General features: G+C 40.6%; 1 protein-coding gene across 1 annotated transcript in view; it reads left to right on the forward strand.

Annotated features, from left to right (window-relative positions):
• The first annotated feature begins 160 nt into the window (after nt 1-160).
• PIWIL4 (piwi-like RNA-mediated gene silencing 4) overlaps nt 161-22,481 on the forward strand; it is a 45,521-nt gene continuing 23,200 nt past the window's right edge. The window contains exons 1-9 of the mRNA XM_008575590.1: nt 161-286; nt 1,601-1,679; nt 4,114-4,245; nt 6,384-6,598; nt 11,199-11,320; nt 12,979-13,059; nt 14,561-14,758; nt 16,784-16,895; nt 21,419-21,542. Coding sequence (XP_008573812.1) covers nt 200-286; nt 1,601-1,679; nt 4,114-4,245; nt 6,384-6,598; nt 11,199-11,320; nt 12,979-13,059; nt 14,561-14,758; nt 16,784-16,895; nt 21,419-21,542 — 1,150 coding nt within the window. The 5' untranslated portion in view covers nt 161-199. The remainder of the gene's footprint in view (nt 287-1,600; nt 1,680-4,113; nt 4,246-6,383; nt 6,599-11,198; nt 11,321-12,978; nt 13,060-14,560; nt 14,759-16,783; nt 16,896-21,418; nt 21,543-22,481) is intronic.

The following is a 22,481-nucleotide window of genomic DNA, read 5'->3' on the forward strand; positions in this document are numbered from 1 at the left end:
TGCTGTCCCCCCACCCCCACCCAGCGCACCGCCTCCGTCCATGCGTGAGCCTTGCCTGGCTGCGTGTCCAGCCCCTGCACAGGTAGGAGGACGCCACGCACCTGTCGCCTCTCTGTTGCAGCCTCGCCATCTTTGGCAAAGAAAAAATACTCTTTTGAGACTTCGCAGTTCTAGAAGCCACTCCGGGATCCTCAGGAACATGAGTGGACGGGCCCGCGTGAGGGCGCGAGGCCTCGCCCGCAGCCCCAGAGCCGCGGAAGTGGGGCGCCCCCAGGCCTCTCCCTCGGTGTGTAGAATGCTTGGCTCGCATTGTTTCCTTCTCTCCTATCTACCTGCAGCCAGGACAGTGCTTTCCTCTGCTTGTCTTCTCTTCTCTGCTAGGAAGTAGTGTGTTATCCTTTCTCTCAACTTGGAGGCTTTCCGGGGGTTCTCACATTTTTTCCTTCTAGGGATGGTATCTGAGTAAGATGTTAACGTGGGTGTATTATTCAGTGGAGAGGACTGCAGATTGGAGGCCAGTGTGTCATTCTCTTCTACTTTCTGAGTTTTAATTGCTCAGTTTGGTTTTAAATTGCCTGGTAAAAATTGATGTACCTTTATACCATCACATGCAATATAATCTAATACAATTTGTTTTGTGTATTGGTATATATAAATAATCTCAAACACAGATGTGGTTTAGATACAACTACTGTTGCCCGAGCAACCACCATGGTAGGGCTCCTTACTGGCCTTTGGGAGCTAGATTGAATTGACATGCAAATAAACAACTTTTGAGTGATATTACAACTATGTACTCTTAGTGTTTGGAGCTGCCTCTTAGACCAAAAAGTACTCAAGTGGGTCGTCAGTGGTCATTATGCCTTTACTCTCATGAAGCTGTCTTTTCCTGACTTCATTTTGTAGCAGATGGAGATATAGTAACTTCTTGAGAAAAGAGAAGTAGTGACTATGAAAAGAGAAAATATTAATGGTTCCCTCCACCTACTTAGTGTTTGGAGCTGCCTCTTAGACCAAAAAGTACTCAAGTGGGTCGTCAGTGGTCATTATACCTTTACTCTCATGAAGTTGTCTTTTCCTGACTTCATTTTGTAGCAGATGGAGATATAGTAACTTCTTGAGAAAAGAGAAGTAGTGACTGTGAAAAGAGAAAATATTAATGGTTCCCTCCAACTATGTATTTTGTGAACTAATTTTGGCCCAGTTTTTCAGATAGCGTCATTGTCTGAGTCGGTGACTCAGGTCCTCTGGGCCATGGAAGCATGAGACCTGTGCACGTCTGGGCCATGTTCCCTCTGATGAGCTCCCTGGGCACAAGGATGACATCTCCGCCTCTTTACACCTCCAGGGTCTAAAGCTGTATCTGGTTCACAGTTGGTGCTAAAATCAAAGTTTGATGAGTGGGGAAAACCAGTTTGTCCTTAGCCTTTTTTTCTAGAATGGCATTGTCTTCTCAACCCCTCAAGGGTCTTTACTTTTTAACATTTTTTCCTAGTTCATGCTAAACTAATGATTTATGATACTGTTCCTATTTTGTGATAAGCTTTTGGTTTGTGACTTAACCGTTAAATATGAACAAGACATTTTTTGCCCATTTTAGCCTCCATCCGTTGATCTTAGTGACAATGAAGCATCCTCTAGCAGTGACTTTGTGGGAACAAAAAGGACTTTACAGAAAGGTAAGTGAGACTCAGTCTGTTCCATTTAGTTTCATTCAATCTGAATGGAGCAGGAGTGACTCCATAAGCCTTAGAGCAGCAGGCTCACTTCTGGAACATCCCATTTTCCTTTTCTTGAAGGATCCCCCTTTGCCATGTTCTTTTGGGACTTCCTTACAGAGAGTCAGCTGCTGAATTTCCTGACTGCTTGGTAGATGGGAATCCAAAGACATTAGGAAGCCAGTTTCTGATCCTTTCTGTTCGCTGAAGAATTTTGAAAAAATATTTAAAACATCTTCATGGTATTCAAATGCCAATGCTGTTGCCTTGCAGGGATGATAGAAACCTGGCACACATGCTGCCATGGTCCCTTCTTCCGTCCCACCTGTGGTAGACAGCTCCATTTGATGGTAGCTCACTTCACTGCAAAGCCGGATCTGGTCTCAGGATACTTGTCAACCCTCTACTCTGAGGAGCCACTATCACATAGTGCGAGTTGGCATGCCTGATATATTAGTTTGCTAGAGTTGCCTTAACAAAGTAGCACAGACTAGATGGTTTAAACAACAGAAGTATATTTTCTTGCAATTTTGGAGGCTTGAAGCCTGAGATCCAGGTGTCAGCAAGATAGGTTTCTTCTGAGGCCTCCCTCCTGGGCTGATAGATGGCTTCTTCTCTCTGTGTTCACATGATCTTTCCTCTGTGCAGTTCTGTGTTCCAATTCCTCTTATGACATCAGTCATATTGGATTAGGGACCACCTTAATAACGTCACTTTAACCTAATCAACTCTTTAAAGTCTCTATCTCCAAATACAGTTACATTTTAAGGGACTGGGGGATAGGACTTCAACATATGAACTTTAGGGGAACACAATTCAACCCATCACCCCAGATGAAACCTGTTAGCCATCTCCCTTGTTCTGACCATGAAGTTAAGTGATTGATTTCTAATAAATGTGCAATCTGTAAGCACTTAAGATCTCCCAGACTCTGAGGGTCTGGTCCCTCCACCCATCTCATGCCTGGCTCTCCTGTTTCTTGCTGGGGTTTTTCCAGCTCTACTCAATTACCCCCTGTGATCTGAACTCACACAAATCTACTTGCTGCATGTGAGCACAGAAAATATGCTTTGAGAAGCAGGGCATCAGGCCCTGCACTACTGCCACCATTCAAACATTAGTCCAGCTCGGGGGATTTTCTTTCCATGTCTGCTGCACATTCTTGTGAATAGCAAGTGATGGAAACTTTCCATCCGTGGAGGTCAGATTGAATTTTTATTTATTTTCTTATTTAAATTGTGGCAAAATATATGTAACATAAAATTTACCATATTAACCTATTTTTAAGTGTACAGTCTGGGGATATGAAGTGCATTCATATTGTTGTACCACCATTACCACCATCCCTCTCTAGAACTTTTTTAATCTCACAAAGCTAAAACTCTGTACTCATTAAACAGTAACTCCCGTTTACTCCTCCACCCCAGCCCCCGGCAACCACCATTCTATGGTAGCTTGAATTTTAGAAACTGCCAAATGTCTTTTGAAACCAAGAGCAGTGAATGACACAGACAAACTAGTGTGGGAAATAGAATTTTTAAAAATTAAATAAGTTTTGTGATTTTCCTGGGAGGCTCACACTCTCCTGAGAAAGGTATAGGTGGCAGTTTTGAGCAAGAGGCAGTGCCATTTGGGATACTCCCTCAAAGGACAGTGGTCAAGGCAGAGTCCTAGAGATTCATCATGCTAATAGTCATATTACTTTGCAGTAATATCCTGTATTTTTATATTTTAATGTTATTTTCAAAGTCTCAAAGGTATGTCCAAAAAGTCAATTTCTCCTGTCTTAAAATTTAAACAAGATATACTCATTTGGAAACAGATTTTAGTTTCCTATTTTCTAGGAGCTAATGGTAAGTGATATGCTCCAAGATGAAACACTGGCTTTGTAGCATAAAAACTGATGACAGTGTTCTGGGCAATTTCTCTGCTTTTCATTGGCAAAGGTGAGAGATTCAGCCCATTTCTGTGCAGAATTTGTTGTGGACAGTGTAACTTTTCAGTGTGTTACACAAGAGCTAAAGGAGGGAGAGCTGTCCTCCATAAATAGGAATGGAGTGGGGCTCAGGGAGATAGAGCTAGGGAGTTATAGCACTAACCAACTAGATAGAGCTTCCTTCTAGCCAAGAAGAGAAAGTCTGCAATATTATAAGAGCTAGGACTAGCTCAAGGTCTGTTACTTCTAACAAAACCTTCCATGCTCACTTCACAACTTTCAATTTTTAGGCAGAAGACTTCTTTATAGTCATGAATGTTTTTACCAATGTGGACAAGTTTTATAAAAAACTACAAGAATCTGGAGTTTTGATTGTAGATGCATTTTCTTATATGGTAATTATAAACATTGTAACTAGAATGAAGTCTGAGATATTATTGTGTTCACTTCATGTTTTAGATGAAGATGGTATATCTTCTGGTGATGTTAGAAGTAACTTCATGGAAAGAGGTGTGAAAATTGGACGGAACTTCATGGATTTGGGTATCTGTACCAGAGAGAAATTGGCACATGTGAAAGATTGTAAAACAGGTACCCAGTCTTTGTGTTACTCACTTTTTTTTCATGTTACCAAATCTTGCTTTAGGAATTTCAGTTTCTAGGTCTAAAATAAACAAGTTCATATATTCACTTAGCAGATATATACTGGACATCTGCTATGTTCAAGGCGTTGTCTAGACACTTTCATTTTTTTTAGCCTTAATTTTCTCTTTTATTAATAGAAATAATATCTTCCCCAAAACTACACCACTCTTTTGGAAAAGATTTTCACCTTACACCTGGGGTGGGGGTTAAAAAGATGCCTCTTCTCTTTCCCAATCTTTATCCTATATGGGGAAATAATAACCTTCTAGACTTCAGCCGTGAAAAGAAAGACATGGCCTATTTTGGGAATCCTTTATCCAGATTCCAAGCTCGCCCCTGAAATTGCATGCACAATTGTGGGTATATGTATTTTCTGGGAAGAAGGCTTGTTGTTTTCATTGGATTCATTGACTCACTCAGATCAGTGCTTTTCAAACTTTTTTTTAACCAGGCAGCAAAGTAAGAAATAGATATATTACTATCCAGCATTGTCTAGCACAGACTGCACACACACAATTGAAACAGAAGTTTCAGGAAACAGTGCTCATCCTTACTACGTGTCAGGCACTCTCCTCCAGTCTGTTGTATTCTGGTCTTTTCTTTAAACATGCAGTTCATTTCACTTAATTTCACAAACGCAGCACTGATGGGGCCTGGCTGCAGTTTGAAAACACTGGTATAGGTGCTCTCGAAGGGTCTTGCCAGCTCTGATATTCTAGATTGACTTCTCTCTGTCAACTTATGCAGCTAAAATATATTGCCACTTCCTCAGGATCTGAGAGAACAAAAGAAAGCTTTTCTTTACCTAAAATAGCACAATGATTTCCTAGCTCCTACCTGATATATACTCCGTGTCAAAGCTGAGGAAGTGCTGAGGCACACATGACACTTTTCCTTCCTCCCAGCCTCAGGGGTTCATGTTCCCACTTCTTCCATGAGAAAAGCAAAATAGTGCCTATTTCATATAATTCTTTTCTGTAAGACAAAAACTGGATGATTCCCTATAAGGAGAGGCAAGAATTATCTCCTTTGTGCCCTCCTAGATTCTGTCCTGGGGGGAGCTTACACTATCCTGAGCACTAATCAACTATCGTAGCCATCTCTAATTTTGTCCTGTAGATTTTTAAGATATGAATAAAAATTCGGGGCCAGCCTGGTGGCGCACTCAGTAGAGTGCGGCACTTGGGAGCGCGGTGGCGCTCCCGCCGAGGGTTCGGATCCCATATAGAGACTGGTCCGCTCACTGGTTGAGCGCGGTGCGGGCGCAACACCGAGGGTTGCAATCCCGTTACCGGTCATGAAAAAAGACAAAAAGGAAAAAAAAAAAAATTCGTGTAGGGGGATGGATTCTTGGAAGCACACATGGCCTCCATGTGCCTGCAGAAAATAGAAGCCCAGAGGCCCTGTCTATTTTCACAATGGAAAATTCCTTCCACCCTCCCCAACCCTCCCATCAGTCTCCGAGGCCTTCTCTGGGACTTGTACAGTGGTCTAACCACTGATTGAACTTTTTCAGAATTTTCAGAAGTATGATTAACTTTTGTTTATTTCCCAGAGGTTGGCGGGTGAATTCATAGTAAGCATTGGACAATTTCTATAATGGATTGAACTTTTTCAGAATTTTCAGAAGTATGATTAACTTTTGTTTATTTCCCAGAGGTTGGTGGGTGAATTCATAGTAAGCATTGGACAATTTCTATAATGTAAGAGCAGCGTAATTTCCGAGCAGCATCTGAAAATATCAGTCGAGCTGATTTGAATTGCAGAGAATCAGAGCTGCAAGGCAAGCTTTGGAAGGAGTCCTGGGGTAGTTGAGTTCAGATGCTTCTCTCCTCCCAAGGACAAGAATGTCAGTGTCTGAGCTTGGTTTGTATGAGGCCCGCTTCACACACGATCCCATTTTAACTCCCAACAGTGTTATCAAGCTGCAGGTTTTAGAGTTTATCTTGTGTCAATGAGCAAAAATCCTTGCTTTACAGCAACTACTATGCATATGCAAATAAATATTTATATGATGTCATTAATATGAAATGGTGTGATTTTTTTTTGGTTAAAAAAACACTTTTTTTATTTGTCTTCCTCAGGTTCCAGTGGAATACCTGTGAAACTAGTCACAAATCTCTTTAATTTAGATTTGCCCCAGAACTGGCAGCTATACCAGTACCATGTGACATACAGTCCAGATTTAGAGTCCAGAAGGCTGAGAACTGCTTTGCTTTATAGTCATAGTGAAATTTCCAACAAAGCAAAAGCATTCGATGGTGCCATTCTTTTTCTCTCACGAAAACTAGAAGAAAAGGTATAGTATGATGAATTTTTTCACTCTATATGTGTGTGTATATATACATATGCCTATATACACACACATACTATACATATATACACATGTGAAATTGGCCCACATCCATGGATTCAACGAATGGCAGGTTGAAAATATTCAGAAAAAAATTGTGTCTGCACTAAACGTGTACAGACATTTTTTCCTTACCATTATTCCCTAAACAATACAGTATAACAACTGTTTATGCAGTATTTACATTGTACGAGGGTACTTCAAAAAGTTCTTGGAAAACTGGTAGTAAAAGATAATACAAATCTTTCCATGAACTTTTTGAAAACACCTTGTATCAGTGACTATAAGTAATTTAGAGATGACTCAACATATACAGGAGGATGTGTGTAGGTTATATGCAAATACTATGTGATTTTATATCAGGGACTTTAGCATCCATGGATTTTGGTATCTGCAGGAGATCTTGGAATCAATCCCCCGTGGATACTGAGGGACACTGGTTTATTTTTTAAAACTGATTGATTTTCATGACAATTGGAATGAGTGTTTCACTCACTCCTTTCCTCTTTCCTGTTCCCTTGCTTAAGAGATAAAAGACTTCTTAATTAAGACTTCATCAGTAATTGGTTTCTTAATTAAAAAGCTGATGATCTGGCATTTTAAATATAAGAGCTGTAAATGTCCTTGAAATAGGCATCCTTTTTATACTTTTCCCCAAATAGGCAAGACTTTAAGAAACACCATCTAACCTGCGGCTTCAGAGCTTTTTTCCCTTTCTTTCATAACTTGGTCCATCATATGAAATACGAGTTATTGATACCAATTTAAGAGTATTTTTAAAATGTAACCATTGGATATGGCAATTGAATGTTTCATATTCCTTTCTCCCTTTTTTTACACCTTCCATATTTTCAATCCTAAAATAAAAATATTAGTATTGATGTTTTATCATATGGTTTGTCCTAAAATTACTACAAGAAAAAAAGAATCAGTTTCTGTATGAAAAATTAAAACAGAGCATTGGATTAAAACTTTATGCTTCTATCCCTTGGAAAGCTTAGTCCTTTAATTCAACATTTTGAACAGTATGGTACCAATAGCATACATTTAAATTCCTAGACTCTAGGTAGATCTTCGTCAATTTCCTCAAGAAATGTGTTTCTGAGCACTCTTGAAGCCTTTATCTTTTTATGAGATGCTGAGATTTATAGGAGATAATTGAGTGATTATTTCATCTGAATATGGAACTTTAAAATTATACTATTATGGTTAAATTTATTGGCTTGGAAAATCTGGATCTGTAAATTTAGAAACATTTTTATTCACACTAAGTCCTTATTGATCCTTCAGTATTTTGTCTTATGACCAGATGTTGATAGCATGCTAATATGGCTTCTCATATTTAAGTGATACATTTCTAGTGTATTGCTATCAGTAAAGACCATCTTGTTCTTGTAGATACAATAGTAGTAACAGTTTAGAAATTTAGATATGTTGAAATTATTATATACCACTCTTGGGTCATCCAGCTTACTTCAGTTGTACCTAACCAAAATAGAGAAATTTTACTGTACGGATACTAGGAATAAGTTAATATTACTGATTTCTCATTCAAAATGAGCATGTAATATGTGTCAAACACTTTTCTGTTGCTTGTGATGGACTCTAATGAGGAGGCAGGTGAGAAGATATACCATAAAAACATGGTGTGGCAAATCAGGCCTGCTGATTTTATTTCCCAGATGAATATGTTACTGGGTTTGAACAGAAAAGTGTTGCATTATTTCTTATCAACCTATGACCTGCCACCCAGTTAACGGTGAAAAAGAAAGTGTCCTAACAAAGATACTGCTATTCTCAACTTTTTATTTTGATCTTAGTATTGACTCAGGCTTAATCCTGCACTCATGCTAACCCCCTACACACTTCCTAGGATGCTCATTGTAGTCAAAAGAGTCTTTCCACTAATTCAGTTATTGCACTCCTATGTAGTGTGGTTTTAGAAGTCTTCTTCAGCTGCCTCCTGGCCTTCCACTGCTTTCCAGACCCCATCTGTGCACCTGCATCACAAATGAGATTGCTATCATTGTTCACATCTATTTTCCACTCTCAGGCACTTAAAAAGTGCCTACTGTGTACCTAGCATGGTGTTACCACCATGGAGGAAGCAAAGATAAATAAATACAGTGTAAGGTAGAGTAAGTGCCTTAATAACAATTAGTGTTTGTATTATGCTTACACTTACCAAACACCTACTAGTTAAGTACTGTACTTGGTTGTTCTCCAAATTAGCCCCAGCACTTCTCCCTTGAGATGAGTAGATCTATGCTTTATGTCCCTTGAGCAGCCGCTACTACGATGGCTACTATTACACCTGCCAGATTACAGTTGTTGACCTCTTACTCTGCCGTTCTTTTTAGTATGATCTCATTTAACTCTCTCAACATGCTAGAGCCTTTGAGAAGTTAAGTATCTTGCCAACGGTCCTCATACAGAGCTTGAGGAAAGGCAAGATCATTCCTAGAAGGACACTTCACCAAGAGAGAGAATTAGTTCCTTGGGTAGAATTTGGATCAGGGAAGTGGACAATGAGGGACAGAGGAATTCCCATGCAAAAGGGGCAAAGGCACAATGATAGGAAGTGAGGGGCATATTTTAGAATCTTTTGGTCATTCAGGTATTTAGCCAGGAAGGTGTGGAAGTTGTGGCTCCAAGGGACAACTTTAAATGTCCTCTTCTGCAGAGAAATAGAGACTGTCCTTTAGGGACCACTGAAGGCTTTGAGAGAACATTTTCATGGAAGTTGTGTTAAATTACAGTTACTCTGATCACATCCTATTAAATGATGTACAGAAGGAGGCATGAAGATTAATATAGTGTCTGGGCAGGATGTCAGAGGGCTTGAACAGAGATACAGAGTGCTGCTATTTATTTAACCTTCCTGAGTGCCTGTGGTATGGATGATGACCTTCACAACCCTGTGTCTTAAGTTGGACTCATTCCCACTTTAGAGATGGGGGAAGGTCTTAAAGGGTTGAAGTAACTTGCTGCAGATCACACTGGCTGTAAGAAGCAGAGGACCAGGGCCTGCCCAATTCCAAATCATGTGCTCTTTAGCACTGTGGTAAATAATGATATTAGAACAACTGAAATAGATTAGACACATTGCTTATGTAGATGCACTAAGACTTGCCAACTGATTAGACTGTGGACTGAGGAGAAGTGGAAGTTCACTCTGAGGTTAGCAGCCTGGGGACTAGAAGGTTTGAGGTCCAGTAACAGATGGAGAAAGTGAAGGAGGAGTTGGTGTTTGGAAGGGGAGTAGTGGGGGGGGGGCTGAGGAGGCTGATCTTAGGTGACTGTTGGAAATGCAGTTCCCGAGACCATCTGCTGCCACCTTCCCTTACCCTCTCATCCAGCATTCTTTGTTGTCTTAATCCTTTGTCCCCAAATTCCTGCAGCAATTTGAGAACTGTGCACCCCTCCCATCTGCCAGACTTCTCCCGATATTGATGAGCTCTTCCTGCAGCTCTCCATCTCTGATTTCTATACAATTCAATCTGAAGCAAGAAATCATGTCCATGAAATAATTCATCCCCCGCGAAAGGACCAGTTTCTCTTCATTTCCATGTAGTGACTGGTTCCTGCCCTACATTCTTGGTTCAACCTAAAAGTGGTTAAAACTACACCATAACAATAGAAAATAGGGGCAAAATACCTAAATGCTTGCCTATTAACTGACTTCTAGTTCCTCACCCAAATCAGGGATTTTGGAAAATCCCTGATCGTTAATTGATATTTATTCTTTTATTTCAAAATCCTATTCCAAGTCCTGTCTGGTCCAAGAAGCTTTACATTTAGTTGGGGAGCTGTTATAGAAACCTATTCATGCAATCGGTATATTGCTAGAACATTGTTACAGGTTATAAGAACCCTAAGGACCTTTCAGAAATTTATAAAATCGGACTTTGTATTTGTTCTAACTTCCCCCCACTTTCTCCCTTCTCTCCCATGTTCACTTTCCCTCTTGTCTGTCTCCTCTCCTTTGCTTTCTTCCTTTCTTCTTCTTTGCTGTTCTTCTTTATGGATAAACTTTTGAGAGACTGTCCTCTGCAATCCATGAATTTGGGATGGGCAGGGCAGTCCACTGGTAGGCTCCTGGGCATCTGTGAATCCTCTGAAAATGGGTACGTTATGCACACTGTTGTGGTTTATACATAGGTGAAATTTTCTTTGGGAGAATGTCTGTAACTTTTATCAGACTCTCCAAATAATTTGTGACCCATCTTCCTCCCACCCCCCCAAAAAGGTCAAGAGCCACTGCTCTGGAATTCTCTTTGGATCAAATCTTTGAACCGTGAATCTGGCTTTGATTCTCCCTTAAGAAATTAGAGAGTAGAGAAATGTGTTGCTTTTTCTAGGATTAGAAAGACAAAGAGAAAAACATACTCTCCAAACATAACGTGATGATGAGATTATTACTGACATACTAACACCTGCAGTTTTGTTTTGGTTAATGCATGTTAAATCGTGATGGCTTTATAATATCTACATTCTGCACACAGGGATGATCTGTAGGGTGAATATTAAGTACCTCTTTTCCCAGGTCACAGAACTGTCAAGTGAAACTCACAGAGGCGAGACTGTGAAGATGACTCTCACTCTGACAAGCGAGGTGCTGTCGAGTTCCCCCGTGTGCATCCAGGTCTTCAATATCATCTTCAAAAAGTAAGTCGCTTTAAATGTGAATTTAATTTGGGCTAATGATACCTTTCAGCATAGAGCCTGGGTATTAAAACCATCAACCATTTTGTAGGCAGTGTGCCAGCAACAATGCCACGGTTAGGGCATTTTTCACGCACTTTCCTGTACTTAGCAGTCATGTGTAGCAGAGTCCACCACAGCTGCTCACTGGCACAGATCGCCATTATCCACATTACCCAAGTTAAGACAAAGAGTTCGAGGGTTCCTGCTGTCTCACTGGTAGCAAGGAGGGTGCGTTTTTCCTTTTCTTCTTTTTCTGTACCTCTTCCCACCCCTACCCCCAGACTTAAAAGTTCACTATGTTTGACTTCATAAATTGAAGAATTTGTTTTTCTCCTGGCTGATTGATTTGGGATGTAAAAGGCCATCAGCATCTGCTTTCTGCCCTGGTTACGCCCTCAGCCCCCTTCCCTCCTGTACATGCATATGTGGAATAGAAGGAAGAGTGTAATTAAGCTTTTCAGTGCTCTTCTGAGTGGTCCAAGGATGACATGCTCCAAAGTCATCTTGGGGGTGGGGCGGAACACCACAAAATGCAGATTCCCTGGCCCCTCGCTGAGCTTAGTAAACAGAATTTCACAGGCGGAGCCTGGAAATCCACATTTTTAGCAAGCTGAAGCTTGAGAACCACTGTTTTGCATGCTCCTAGTGTGGATCTTTAAGATGATCTGTTGAAAACCTTAGATGCCAGCCCTTTGCTCAACAGTGGCCTCTGGAGATGAAGTCGGGAAGTTCAGGGTTTTGCTGAGTAGCAGGGGCACAGAAAGGAACTTTCCCCATGCAGACGCACTGCTTCCCGATTCTAGTCAGACATCTTGTTGTCTTGTCCAGTATCTCTCCATCATATCCGGGCCTCAGCTCAGTGCTGCAGAACAGCTCTCTGAGAACCCACTATTGCATGTGCTCTCCTAGGAGAGGACTATTATAAATCAGCTGACACTTGGAAGGTGCTTTCAGTGACAGATCTCTTTCACTAGTGTTTTATCTTACTTGATCCTCACTAGAGTGCCCTGAGGCAAGTAGTATTAAAATCCCCATTTTACAGATAGAGGTTGAGGCTCGGTGACATTTGGTAGCCAAAATCACAGGGTCTGAACCCCTGTTTTCTGACTTAAAACTCCCACCATTTCCCCCATGCACTGGACAGCCTCATATTAGTGATGTCTCACATTCCAAAGGTGACCAGGGTTAGTAGTGAAGAGGCAGCCGTGGTTACTTGGCAGCACCTGGGGAGCTTGGGCACCCTCATTAGAAACAGACTCCTTGTCTCAAAATAGGAAAAGCCCAAAAGATCCTTCAGACATGGCTTGCCTCACTCCTTCCAGGCAGACCAGAATGTTAGGACCACAGTCATAACTGGAATTGACTACATATTTATTACTGCAGGTAAGCCCAGACAGACGAAAATAATTTCAGTTGTATTATTCTCAAGTATGAAGAAGTCATTGCTCTTCTCTTATGTGTACACTCATGAGTATATTTAGTATTTGATCCCTTCCAGTGCTATAAAAATGAAAGTTCTGCACTTTCTATATATTTTTAACATGTTCAGCATGGATACAAACTTAGAATTACAGTTATTGACTGATATTTACCAAAGATTTAAAAACATATACTTGCAGGATCTTAAAAAAGTTGTCCATGTACCAAATTGGACGGAACTACTATAATCCTTCAGAGCCGGTGGAAATTCCCCAGCACAAGTAGGTTTATTTATATTTTCTGTTACTTTGAAATTGTTATAATGTAAGCAACATAATTTATAATGCAATATTATACCATTATGACTCCTATGAGAGACTGTGATACGAAATGTAATGGATTTTTTTTTAATTTTCAAGTTTTTTAATAGAATGGCAGATGTGAATGTGAAGCTAGCAGCCTGTTTTCTTATATTAATGTTCTGATGCTTATCATAAATCCTAAGAGGAATTCAGAAACTGAAAGTTCTGTGTATAACAAGTAATAATGAAAGCAGAGTAAGCTATTATGTTATAGCACATAGTTTTCTTGTTGAAAGGAAGTTAGCAGAGCCAGGGTGGCTGACATGAAATCACTGGGGAAGCAGATGTCAGACAGAGAAGCCAACCACACTATCCTCGTGAAGGATAGATTGTTATGAACACTGGCAGAATTTTCACACAAATGTGGGAACTGGATGCTGGAGAGGAAGTCGTCAGCTATGTATTGCACTGGTTGTTACTCAGCTCTCCAAAATATTGTGGTCAAATTAAAGGCAGAGAAGCAATGGGTAGCCCAAAGACAGATACACAGGCAGAGGGAGAAGTGCATCAAAGATAAAAAATAGGGGTGGGGTGTTTGGCCTTCTGCCAGGTGGAGGAAAAATGATAGTATTTCCATATGTCCATTCATTGTGTCAGAGTGGACTCTGTGAAGCATCCCGTTTCTAATACACCTGGATTAGAAATTCTCATAGGTCCAGTGTTGTGCTAAACTGCAGTAGGTGCTCAACGCATGTTTGTACTGAAGGCTGGTTTACTATCACAGTCAGTTAAGTCCACAAAATATAAACTGGAATGGTTTTAAAAAATATTTATCTATTTTTTCATGTAATTTCTGTAATATTGTATTCAAGACCTTTCAGTCTATATGGAAAGGACTGTGCTCCAGTTTCTCTTGTTTATCTGTACGTGATATCACTTCTGTATTTCTTAATCACATTGTTAAATCTATCCACTACCTTCACCTTTGCATCAGTGTGCTTTTCTGAACTGAGATGTTTTCATGCTGGGATAGGTCACCCCATAAACTTCTTTTTCTTACAGCTGTGGTTCTCAACCAAGGGCATTTTTGCCCCCTGGGGGACATTTGACATTGTCTGGAGACATTTTTGGTTGTCACAGCTGGGGGGCTGCTACTGGCATCTAGTGGGTAGAGGCTAGGGATACTGCTAATCATCCTTCAATGCACAGAACAGCCCCTAACAAAGAATTAACCAGTCCAAAATGTCAGTAGTGCCAAGTTTGAGAAACTCTGCTTTATGAGAATATGTTTTATCCTAAATATGTTTAAAGACACCCCAGCTGAAAATAACCAGTCAGCAACAGGAAGAAATCAGACTAAAGAAAAAAATTATAAAATCTAGAGGATTAGAATTTTAAAAATCACCATTTAAAAATGTTTATTGTTTTACTGTTGTAACATTTAAAATACTCATTTTTTATTTTTTATTCGTTCATAAAGATTATCCCTTTGGCCTGGGTTTGCGATTTCCATATCACAGTTTGAAAGCAGGCTCCTGTTTAGTGCTAATGTGAGTTATAAAGTCCTCCGGAATGAGACTGTCCTGGAATTCATGACTGACCTCTACCACAAAACTGGTGTGTCCTGCTTCACTGAGACATGTGAGAAACAACTGATGGGGCTCATTGTCCTGACAAGGTAAAAGCCTGTATCTAAATACATTTTCTGAGAATGAATTATGTATGGTATTTGGGAACAGGAATAGCATTGGAGCATTGGCCAGAGCACAGATCCGATCAATTGACTCACCTGGTAGAAGAGCTGCCTGTTCTCGGTTGTCTGGAGTTCAGACTTCCTAACGTGTGTCTGACTGTCCACAAGCTGACATGGTCCTGAATGACCTGTTGCTGTACCCTCCCCTCCCCCACTCCCTGTACTAACCCCCAACAGTGTGCATTTTGCTGCTTCAGTGCCTCTGTCTGGATTCCCCACCCCCAATTTTTTTTCTTTTTAAAAAATATTAATTAATTAATTTCATCTCTAATTTTAATTTTATTTTATTTTGTCAATATACAGTGTGGTTGATTATTGTGGCCCATTATCGAATCCTCCCTCCCTCCTCCCGCTCCCCCCTCCCTCCTAACAACCTCATATCTGTTCGCTTGTCATAACAACTTCAAGGAATTATAATTGGTGTGTTTTCTTCCCCTCCCCCCGCCGCCCCAGGTTTTTGTGTGTTTATTTATTTATTTTTAGCTCCCACAAATAAGTGAGAACATGTGGTATTTCTCTTTCTGTGCTTGACTCGTTTCACTTAATATAATTCTCTCTAGGTCCATCCATGTTGCTGCAAATGGCAGTATTTCATTCTTTTTTATAGCTGAGTAGTATTCCATTGTGTAGATATACCACAGTCATATCCACTCATCTGATGATGGACACTTGGGCTGGTTCCAACTCTTAGCTATTGTAAATAGTGCTGCAACCCCAACCCAAATTCTGCCTTTTAAATTTTGACCTCCATAAAGCCCAGCTCCAGTGTCACTACTTTTCTGACACCTCCACGTGCCCACTCAGATGGAATTATTCAGCTCCCTCCACTGGGCTGCTCCCATAGCACTTTGCTTATAGCCAGGTCTTTATGGCCGTTTGTCCATTTTATTATGTTATAGGACAACACCAGAGGTCCATGTCTTACCTTCTCTATAAGATTCTGAGGTCTTTTAGTCTGAGACCATGTTTTACCTCTTTGCAAACCTCTAGGTTTGTCTATATATAATTTTCCCTCAGTGCATATTGAACTGAATTAAGCATCAGCAGATTAGATGACTTCCTGAGTACTAAAAAGCTCACCAAATACTGCTGCTAGTCCAGGATACTTCTTTTAGGGGACATGCTATCCTTCTCAAAGTCAGGCTTGGAATTTCCACTTGGAGTTGTTTGTCTGGGTTACGTAGCAGAGAGGTGGGATGAGAAGGCTGCCCTCTCATCCTCCTGTCCTGATTTTGGTGGATTAGTTTATCGCATCCTTCAAAGTCACTTTGCAGGGAACCAAGAGTTCTGGAAAAACCTGTCCCAAGGTTGGGGCAGCACAAGAGAACATTCCAGGCTACACAGTGCTGAAGGGCAGAAGGGGCTTAGAATGATCTTAGCTGACCTGTTCTGCAGTTTTGCCCAGGGCCAGCCCTAGATGGGAGGTTGAGTAGGATACAAGAATTCCGGGGTTGATTAGCCTGCTTTTTATCAGAAGGACTACCTAGGACTTCAAAAACTGAGTGACACGAGAAGCTGATGGGAAAGTTTTGAGTAATGCTTTGGCCTTTGAACACTTAAGAATGATTTACCCGAAGTAAGAGTGTCTACAGTGAGAAAAACAGATGGTGGTCTAGTGACTTTCCCTTGGGGTTTGTTGGAATATGGAGATCTTCCTGTATACTGAAGAATTAATTACTGCTCTTCTCAGATAAGAGCTGATCACTAAAAAAAAAAAAAAAAGTGAATATTCTTGTGTTACTATCTCGTAATTTCTGATACTCAGTAGTTTATCTTTACTTTGAATTAAAAGTGTGGTGAAGTAGCTGTTTATCTTAGATGATTTGGAAAAAAAAATTTTTTTTTTTTTTGGCATCTGGCCAGTTTGGGGATCCAAACCCTTGACCTTGGTGTTATCAGCACCGGCCAACCCCTGGAAAAAATTTTTAAAAGACTTCTTGCATTTGCTAGATACAATAACAAAACCTATCGCATTGATGACATTGACTGGTCAGTGAGGCCCACGCATACCTTTAAGAAGCGGGACGGCACTGAGATCACCTATGTGGATTATTACGAGCAGGTAGGACAGTTTTTTCTTTATTCTCATCTCCTTTTCTTTTAGCTCAGAGAAGTCTCCCTTTTCCTTTCCAAGTCCAACAGATCCCCAGGAAGGTCAGGCTCAATCCGTCTCCTACCTACTTCTCTGACTTGTCTCTTCCCCCCACATCCCTGTCTCCTCCTGACCTTCATCCTTTCTCCTGCTTCCATCTTCCTGGACTCTGAGTAATTTCCCTTAAAATTGTATCTGATTGTGTCACTTCCAAGCTTAAAACATTTCTGTGGTTCCTTATTGCCTTAGGAGCCAAATATAAGCTCCTTTGCAGAGTTTCCAAGGCCTTTTAAGATCTGACTTTCAAGCCCATCTCTTACCACTTTCCCATTCCCTTCCATATATGCTCTGTTGTACTTGACTTTTGTGGTTCCTTGACACAGTTTCTCCCTGTACATTTTTACATCCGTTGTCTCCTCTTCCTGGATACCTATTCATAGCCAGACACACACGAAACACCCTTCCATACTCAGCTCAGCAGTCAACTCTCCAGGGAGCCCCATGGCACTCTTGCCAGGAGGGGCTCCCCTCCCTGCACTTAGCTGCATCAGATCATCACAGGCACGACATGAATGGGGTGGTCCTCCTCCTAGACCTTGAGCTCTTGGGGATGTGCCTTGAACTCTTTATTTCTGGATACCCAAATCTAACACAGTTCTTTGCATGTAGTAGATAAGAAACATTTTTAAATTAATTATTTTTTTAACATTTACTTGTACATATGTGTGGGGCACAGTGTGTTGTTGCAATACATGCATGTACTGCACAAGGATTCACTTAGGGTAGATAGCATAGTTTTGTACCCATTAGTCCACCACTTCTCCGCTCCTCTCCTTTCCCCTCCCAGGAAACATTTATTGATGGAATTTTCTGCTGCTTCTGAATGCCCGATTCACATTGATCACAATTACCCTGCCTACCACTTTCCGTGTTCAATTCCTTTCAGAGGTGCCTTCTCTTTAATGTATGTTCATACATTAAATTCAGGTCTCCAAAATCTCACAGATGTCTTAAAAAACAAACAAAACCCAAAAACTCTGCTTTGGTCATTCTACACCTTCAGGAAAAGCTCTCTTTTTCTCTTTAGCTAACTTTAGAAAGTCATCTACACCAGCTCTAAGCACCTCTTTACTTCAGTCTGGTATCTATGGAAATAATGCTATAAAGGTCAAATTCAGCTACTGTTCTAACTAAGGGGCTTTCCATAGCGTTTGACACCTGTGACCACTCCCACCTGCCTGACCTGCTCCGTTCCCTCCTGCCACACATCTCCTGTGCTTCTCCACTAAGTTTCAGGGTGTTCCATCTCAGCCTCCTTCGATGTTTTCCTCCTTCCTTCCCCCCAAATGAACCATTATTCACCATGACTCTCTCATCCTCGTATAGGATCTTTTCTTTGTATTTTGTGACTGCTCAAATATACTATTTTTGCCTTGCTCTCATTCCCAAGTTACATATTCATCCCCATTTTCAGAACATATTTGCATGAATATCCTACAGGCATCTCAAACCAACTTAATTCAAACTGACTTCATTGTCTTTCCCATTCTTGTTTCTCCTTGGGAATTCTGCAGCTCCGTTAGGAATCATTTTTCTTTCTTCCTCTTCTTCACCACCACCACCCCCCCCCGCCCTCATTCAGTTGTCACCAACGTGAATTCTGCCCCCCTTTATCCTTGAATTCCCTCCGGGACCCCTCCCCTCCTCCCCAGCCCTGTTCCTGCTTTATTAAGGCAGGACCTGGCATCAGTTCCCCTCTGGGGTGGGTGTTGCAGTCACTCTCTACGGTCTCCTCGCCCCAGCTGTGTCCTCACAGTCATCCATCATTCTCACTTCCACCAGAGAGATCTTTCTGAAGCACTGCCCAGAAACGTGGTTAAGAGCAGAAGCTCTGGAATGAGATGGCCCTGGCTCTAGCTGCGTCACTTTGGGCAAATCACTAAACCCGGAGTGTCGTCTGTAAAGGGAATCGATCTGTCTACCTTAATGGTGTAGTGTAAACACTGAACACGATTAACAGTGCATGCAGAACATTTGGCCTGGTGCCTGCACGTTGTGAGCACCAGATACACAGTGGAGACCCTGCCTTCCTTTTCTGTCCTCCCCTTCTTCATCTCTAGCATCACACAGTTTGACCCCATCCCACCCTTTAGCCTCACATTCCTCGCCATCCCTGTTGTGCACCCCAAGGTGTTATCGCTCCCCCACCTCCCTTTCCCCACACTCTCTCCACTCCCCATGTACACTCACTAGTCACTGCACGGTCCTTCGTCTTTGCACATGTGCACTACACATCTGCATAAAGCCACACTGTACCTTTCTCCTTCCCCACTAGGTCAAGTCTTACCTTCAGGGTCAAGTGTCATCTCATTTGTGAAGTCCTCTCTGACTTTGCTTTCTGTTACACACACACAAGAGCTAGCTGTTCTCTTCTCTGAGACACTATGCCATGCACCACATTGCTTCTAGAGCACATTTTCCTCTATGTGGCTGGCTAATCGACACATAGTACCTAGCCAAGCATCTTGTGCATAAAATGTGCTCTGTGTTTGTTTATTAGATCCACAGTTTGTTATACATTTGGGTTTCTTTTCTGCATCATTAAATTTGAACAGATGTATTTTAAGACCTGTGTCATTCTGGAAAGGGAATCATGGTTAAAAATCCCACTCACTTTTTCATAATGAGTTGTGGTTCCCTGCATATATATTGCAATTAGGCAGAAAAAGAAACAAAATTGTGTCAACTTCTAGAATGTTCTCTCTGTCCTGGAAAAGGAACGCTAAATTATTGTATAGTCAGTTTTCAAAGTGGAAGGCATCCTGATACTGTCCTTTATATTTCTCTATTTTATCCTATGATAAAAAATATTTTTAAGTGCTAAGAAAACTAAGGCAAGGGAGTGGGTAAATTCACTTTATGACAGTAGCTTAGGGGGCGGAGTTCTTGGCGGCCATGCTCCAGCTTGATAGAATTCCCTCTTCCTGCAACATGCCCCAGCTTTGCTTGAGCTGATGCCTGGGACTCTTCATACTCTCACATTATCTTCAGGATCTCTCTGGGACTCTACTGCCTTCATGAAGCCTTCCCTGACTTACCAGGTACAGGGACCCAGTGAGTGGTATTACACTGAGTGGTGTAAAAAGTAGAGTTTCCTGAGTGTTAAGGGATAAATCCTAGCTGTGCTAATTTCTACTTATGGAGCCTTGGGAATGTTATTTATTTTCTCATCGTTTTCCTTTATCTGTGAAGGGGACAAGGATGGCATCTATCTCATAGATGTTGTTAAGATGAAATGAGGTAAAATGAAAGTGCTTAGCATATCATTATTATTATTTGTACTTCTCCACCCTGCTTTATAGATAATGCAGGTACGTGTTAAAGCAGGGAATATGTCTCTTTGTAACCACTGCAGTTCCTGGAACATCGTAAGCATACTGTATGTACTGAAATAATGAAGTCGTGTAAAATCTCTCTTTTGATAAAGGATTCTCTAAGCTTTTTAGCCACAGCATTAGCTGCAGTTGCCACTTTAAAATGTGATTCCTGAATTGTTTTATATTTTTGACTAAAAGTCCTTATTGAAATGGAGAAATGCTCACATCTTACTTCCTGTTATAATTGTTGATGTCAGCATCACATAGTGCCCAAGCATATTGTAAATTATAATTCCAGTTGTTATGTCATTAGTATTGAGTAAATAGTACTAGAAATAAGTGTTAATTGGAATTTTTGCCATGCCATTGGAAATGAACTTTTGGCAAGGCAAGAATGTTGAAATTCAAGTTGAGGAAAGGAAAGGAAATGGGATATGAAGTAACAATTGGTGAGGACTTGTTGGAAACCAGACACCATGCTAGTGGTTGACATACAATGGCCCCAAACTGGTCATACATGAGGAAGTCACTTACCCCAGTGTCACAGTCCAAGCAAGTAGAAGAGCTGGGGATAAAATTCATATTTGTCAGACTTCAGACCTGCTTCCCTGTAACATCATATTATCCTGGAAGATAAGGACAGTTATGCTCTTTTGGCAAATCTGAGGTTGACTCAGTATAACCCTCCCTCCACCTTGTGTGTAGATATTTTCAAAATGAATATAGATATTTAGAACCAGTTAGTTAAGCGTGGCACAGTCTGCCTCAGTCATCAATAATGGAAATGCTGGCTTCAAGTCATCCCCAGTGGGGTCGATCGAATGATGTAGAACTGGTTGGAGACTATTCTGAATCTCCATGAAATCCAGAGAGAGCAGAGAAATGATTTTTTTAAATGGTGTTGCATTATAAAAGATAATAGTTAAAATAATAAAACTGGACCTCAGATACAAAAGAAAGTAGAAATGAGTAGTTAACCATGGGATGTTTTTTTCCTTCTCTGGAAAGATTTGCTTATATATCCATTTTGGGATTACGTTGTTGCTTATAAACAAGGGTGCATATCTTGCTGTGTTTCCATGTTAACTTTACCGTCATTAATCTTGCATTTTATAGCAATACAATATTACTTTGTCTGACCTAAATCAGCCATTGCTTGTTAGTCTGTTGAAAAGTAAGAGAAATGACAACACTGAGGCTCGGATTGCCCACCTGATACCTGAGCTCTGCTTCCTAACAGGTAATGTTTATGTTTTATAACTCTGTCAGGTACCTGATCATAGGCTCCTACTACTTAGCAGTGGGCAGAATCTCTTTAAAGTAGCTGAGTGCCAGAGCATTAATTAAACCCATGGAGGATGGGCCCTTTAAGAAATTTATTCAATAGTAGATACAAGTGAGAGGATAGAGAGCCCTCTGGAATCTATTTCCTTTGTCTCCTGTATTCCATTTGTTACTTTGAGGTAAAATAGACCCCCAGATACTATCCTAAGACCATGCTGCTCTTTGCCATTGTTTGAACTTTGCTAGTATAGGAAGCAATGTGACTTTGATTTTCTTCAGGTATATTGTTAGACTAGTGCCAAAATGATCCTTTTTTTTCTTTTTGCATGAGCTTCCAGCAGGTAATCCTCATTATGCAATAGAATCTGAATAACCATCTCGAGTACTTTTAATGATGTTCATTCGATTAATAGGGTGAGACTAAGAAGGGGGTAACTTTCTACTTTTTACATTTGTGCATTGTTTGAATCAGTTATGATGCATATATGTTTATTTTGCAATTAGAAAAATTAAAAAGGATATAATCCTTGAAGGAAGGGGTGCTCATCCTTAGTGGGATTCTAATATTGTAGATCTGCACAACCCAATATGATAGCCACTAACCATGTAGGTTTATTGAACACTTGAAATGTGACTATCTTGCCTGAAAGACTGAATGAAGATGTGCTGTAAGTTGTAAAGTACAGGCCAGATTTCAAAGGCTTAGTATGGAAAAAAATGGAAACTGCCTCATTAATAAATTTTTTATATTGATTACATGTTGAAATGAAATGAAAATATGTTGGATATATTGGGCTAAAAAATCTATTTGAAGTAATTTCATCTGTTTGTTTTTGGCTTTTTGTGTGTGTGTTGCTACTAGAAAATTTAGAATGATGTGTGGCTTTCATTTCTA

This window comes from Galeopterus variegatus, unplaced genomic scaffold (genome assembly GCF_000696425.1).
Source record: "Galeopterus variegatus unplaced genomic scaffold, G_variegatus-3.0.2 Scaffold1213, whole genome shotgun sequence".
NCBI classification, from domain to species: domain Eukaryota; kingdom Metazoa; phylum Chordata; class Mammalia; order Dermoptera; family Cynocephalidae; genus Galeopterus; species Galeopterus variegatus.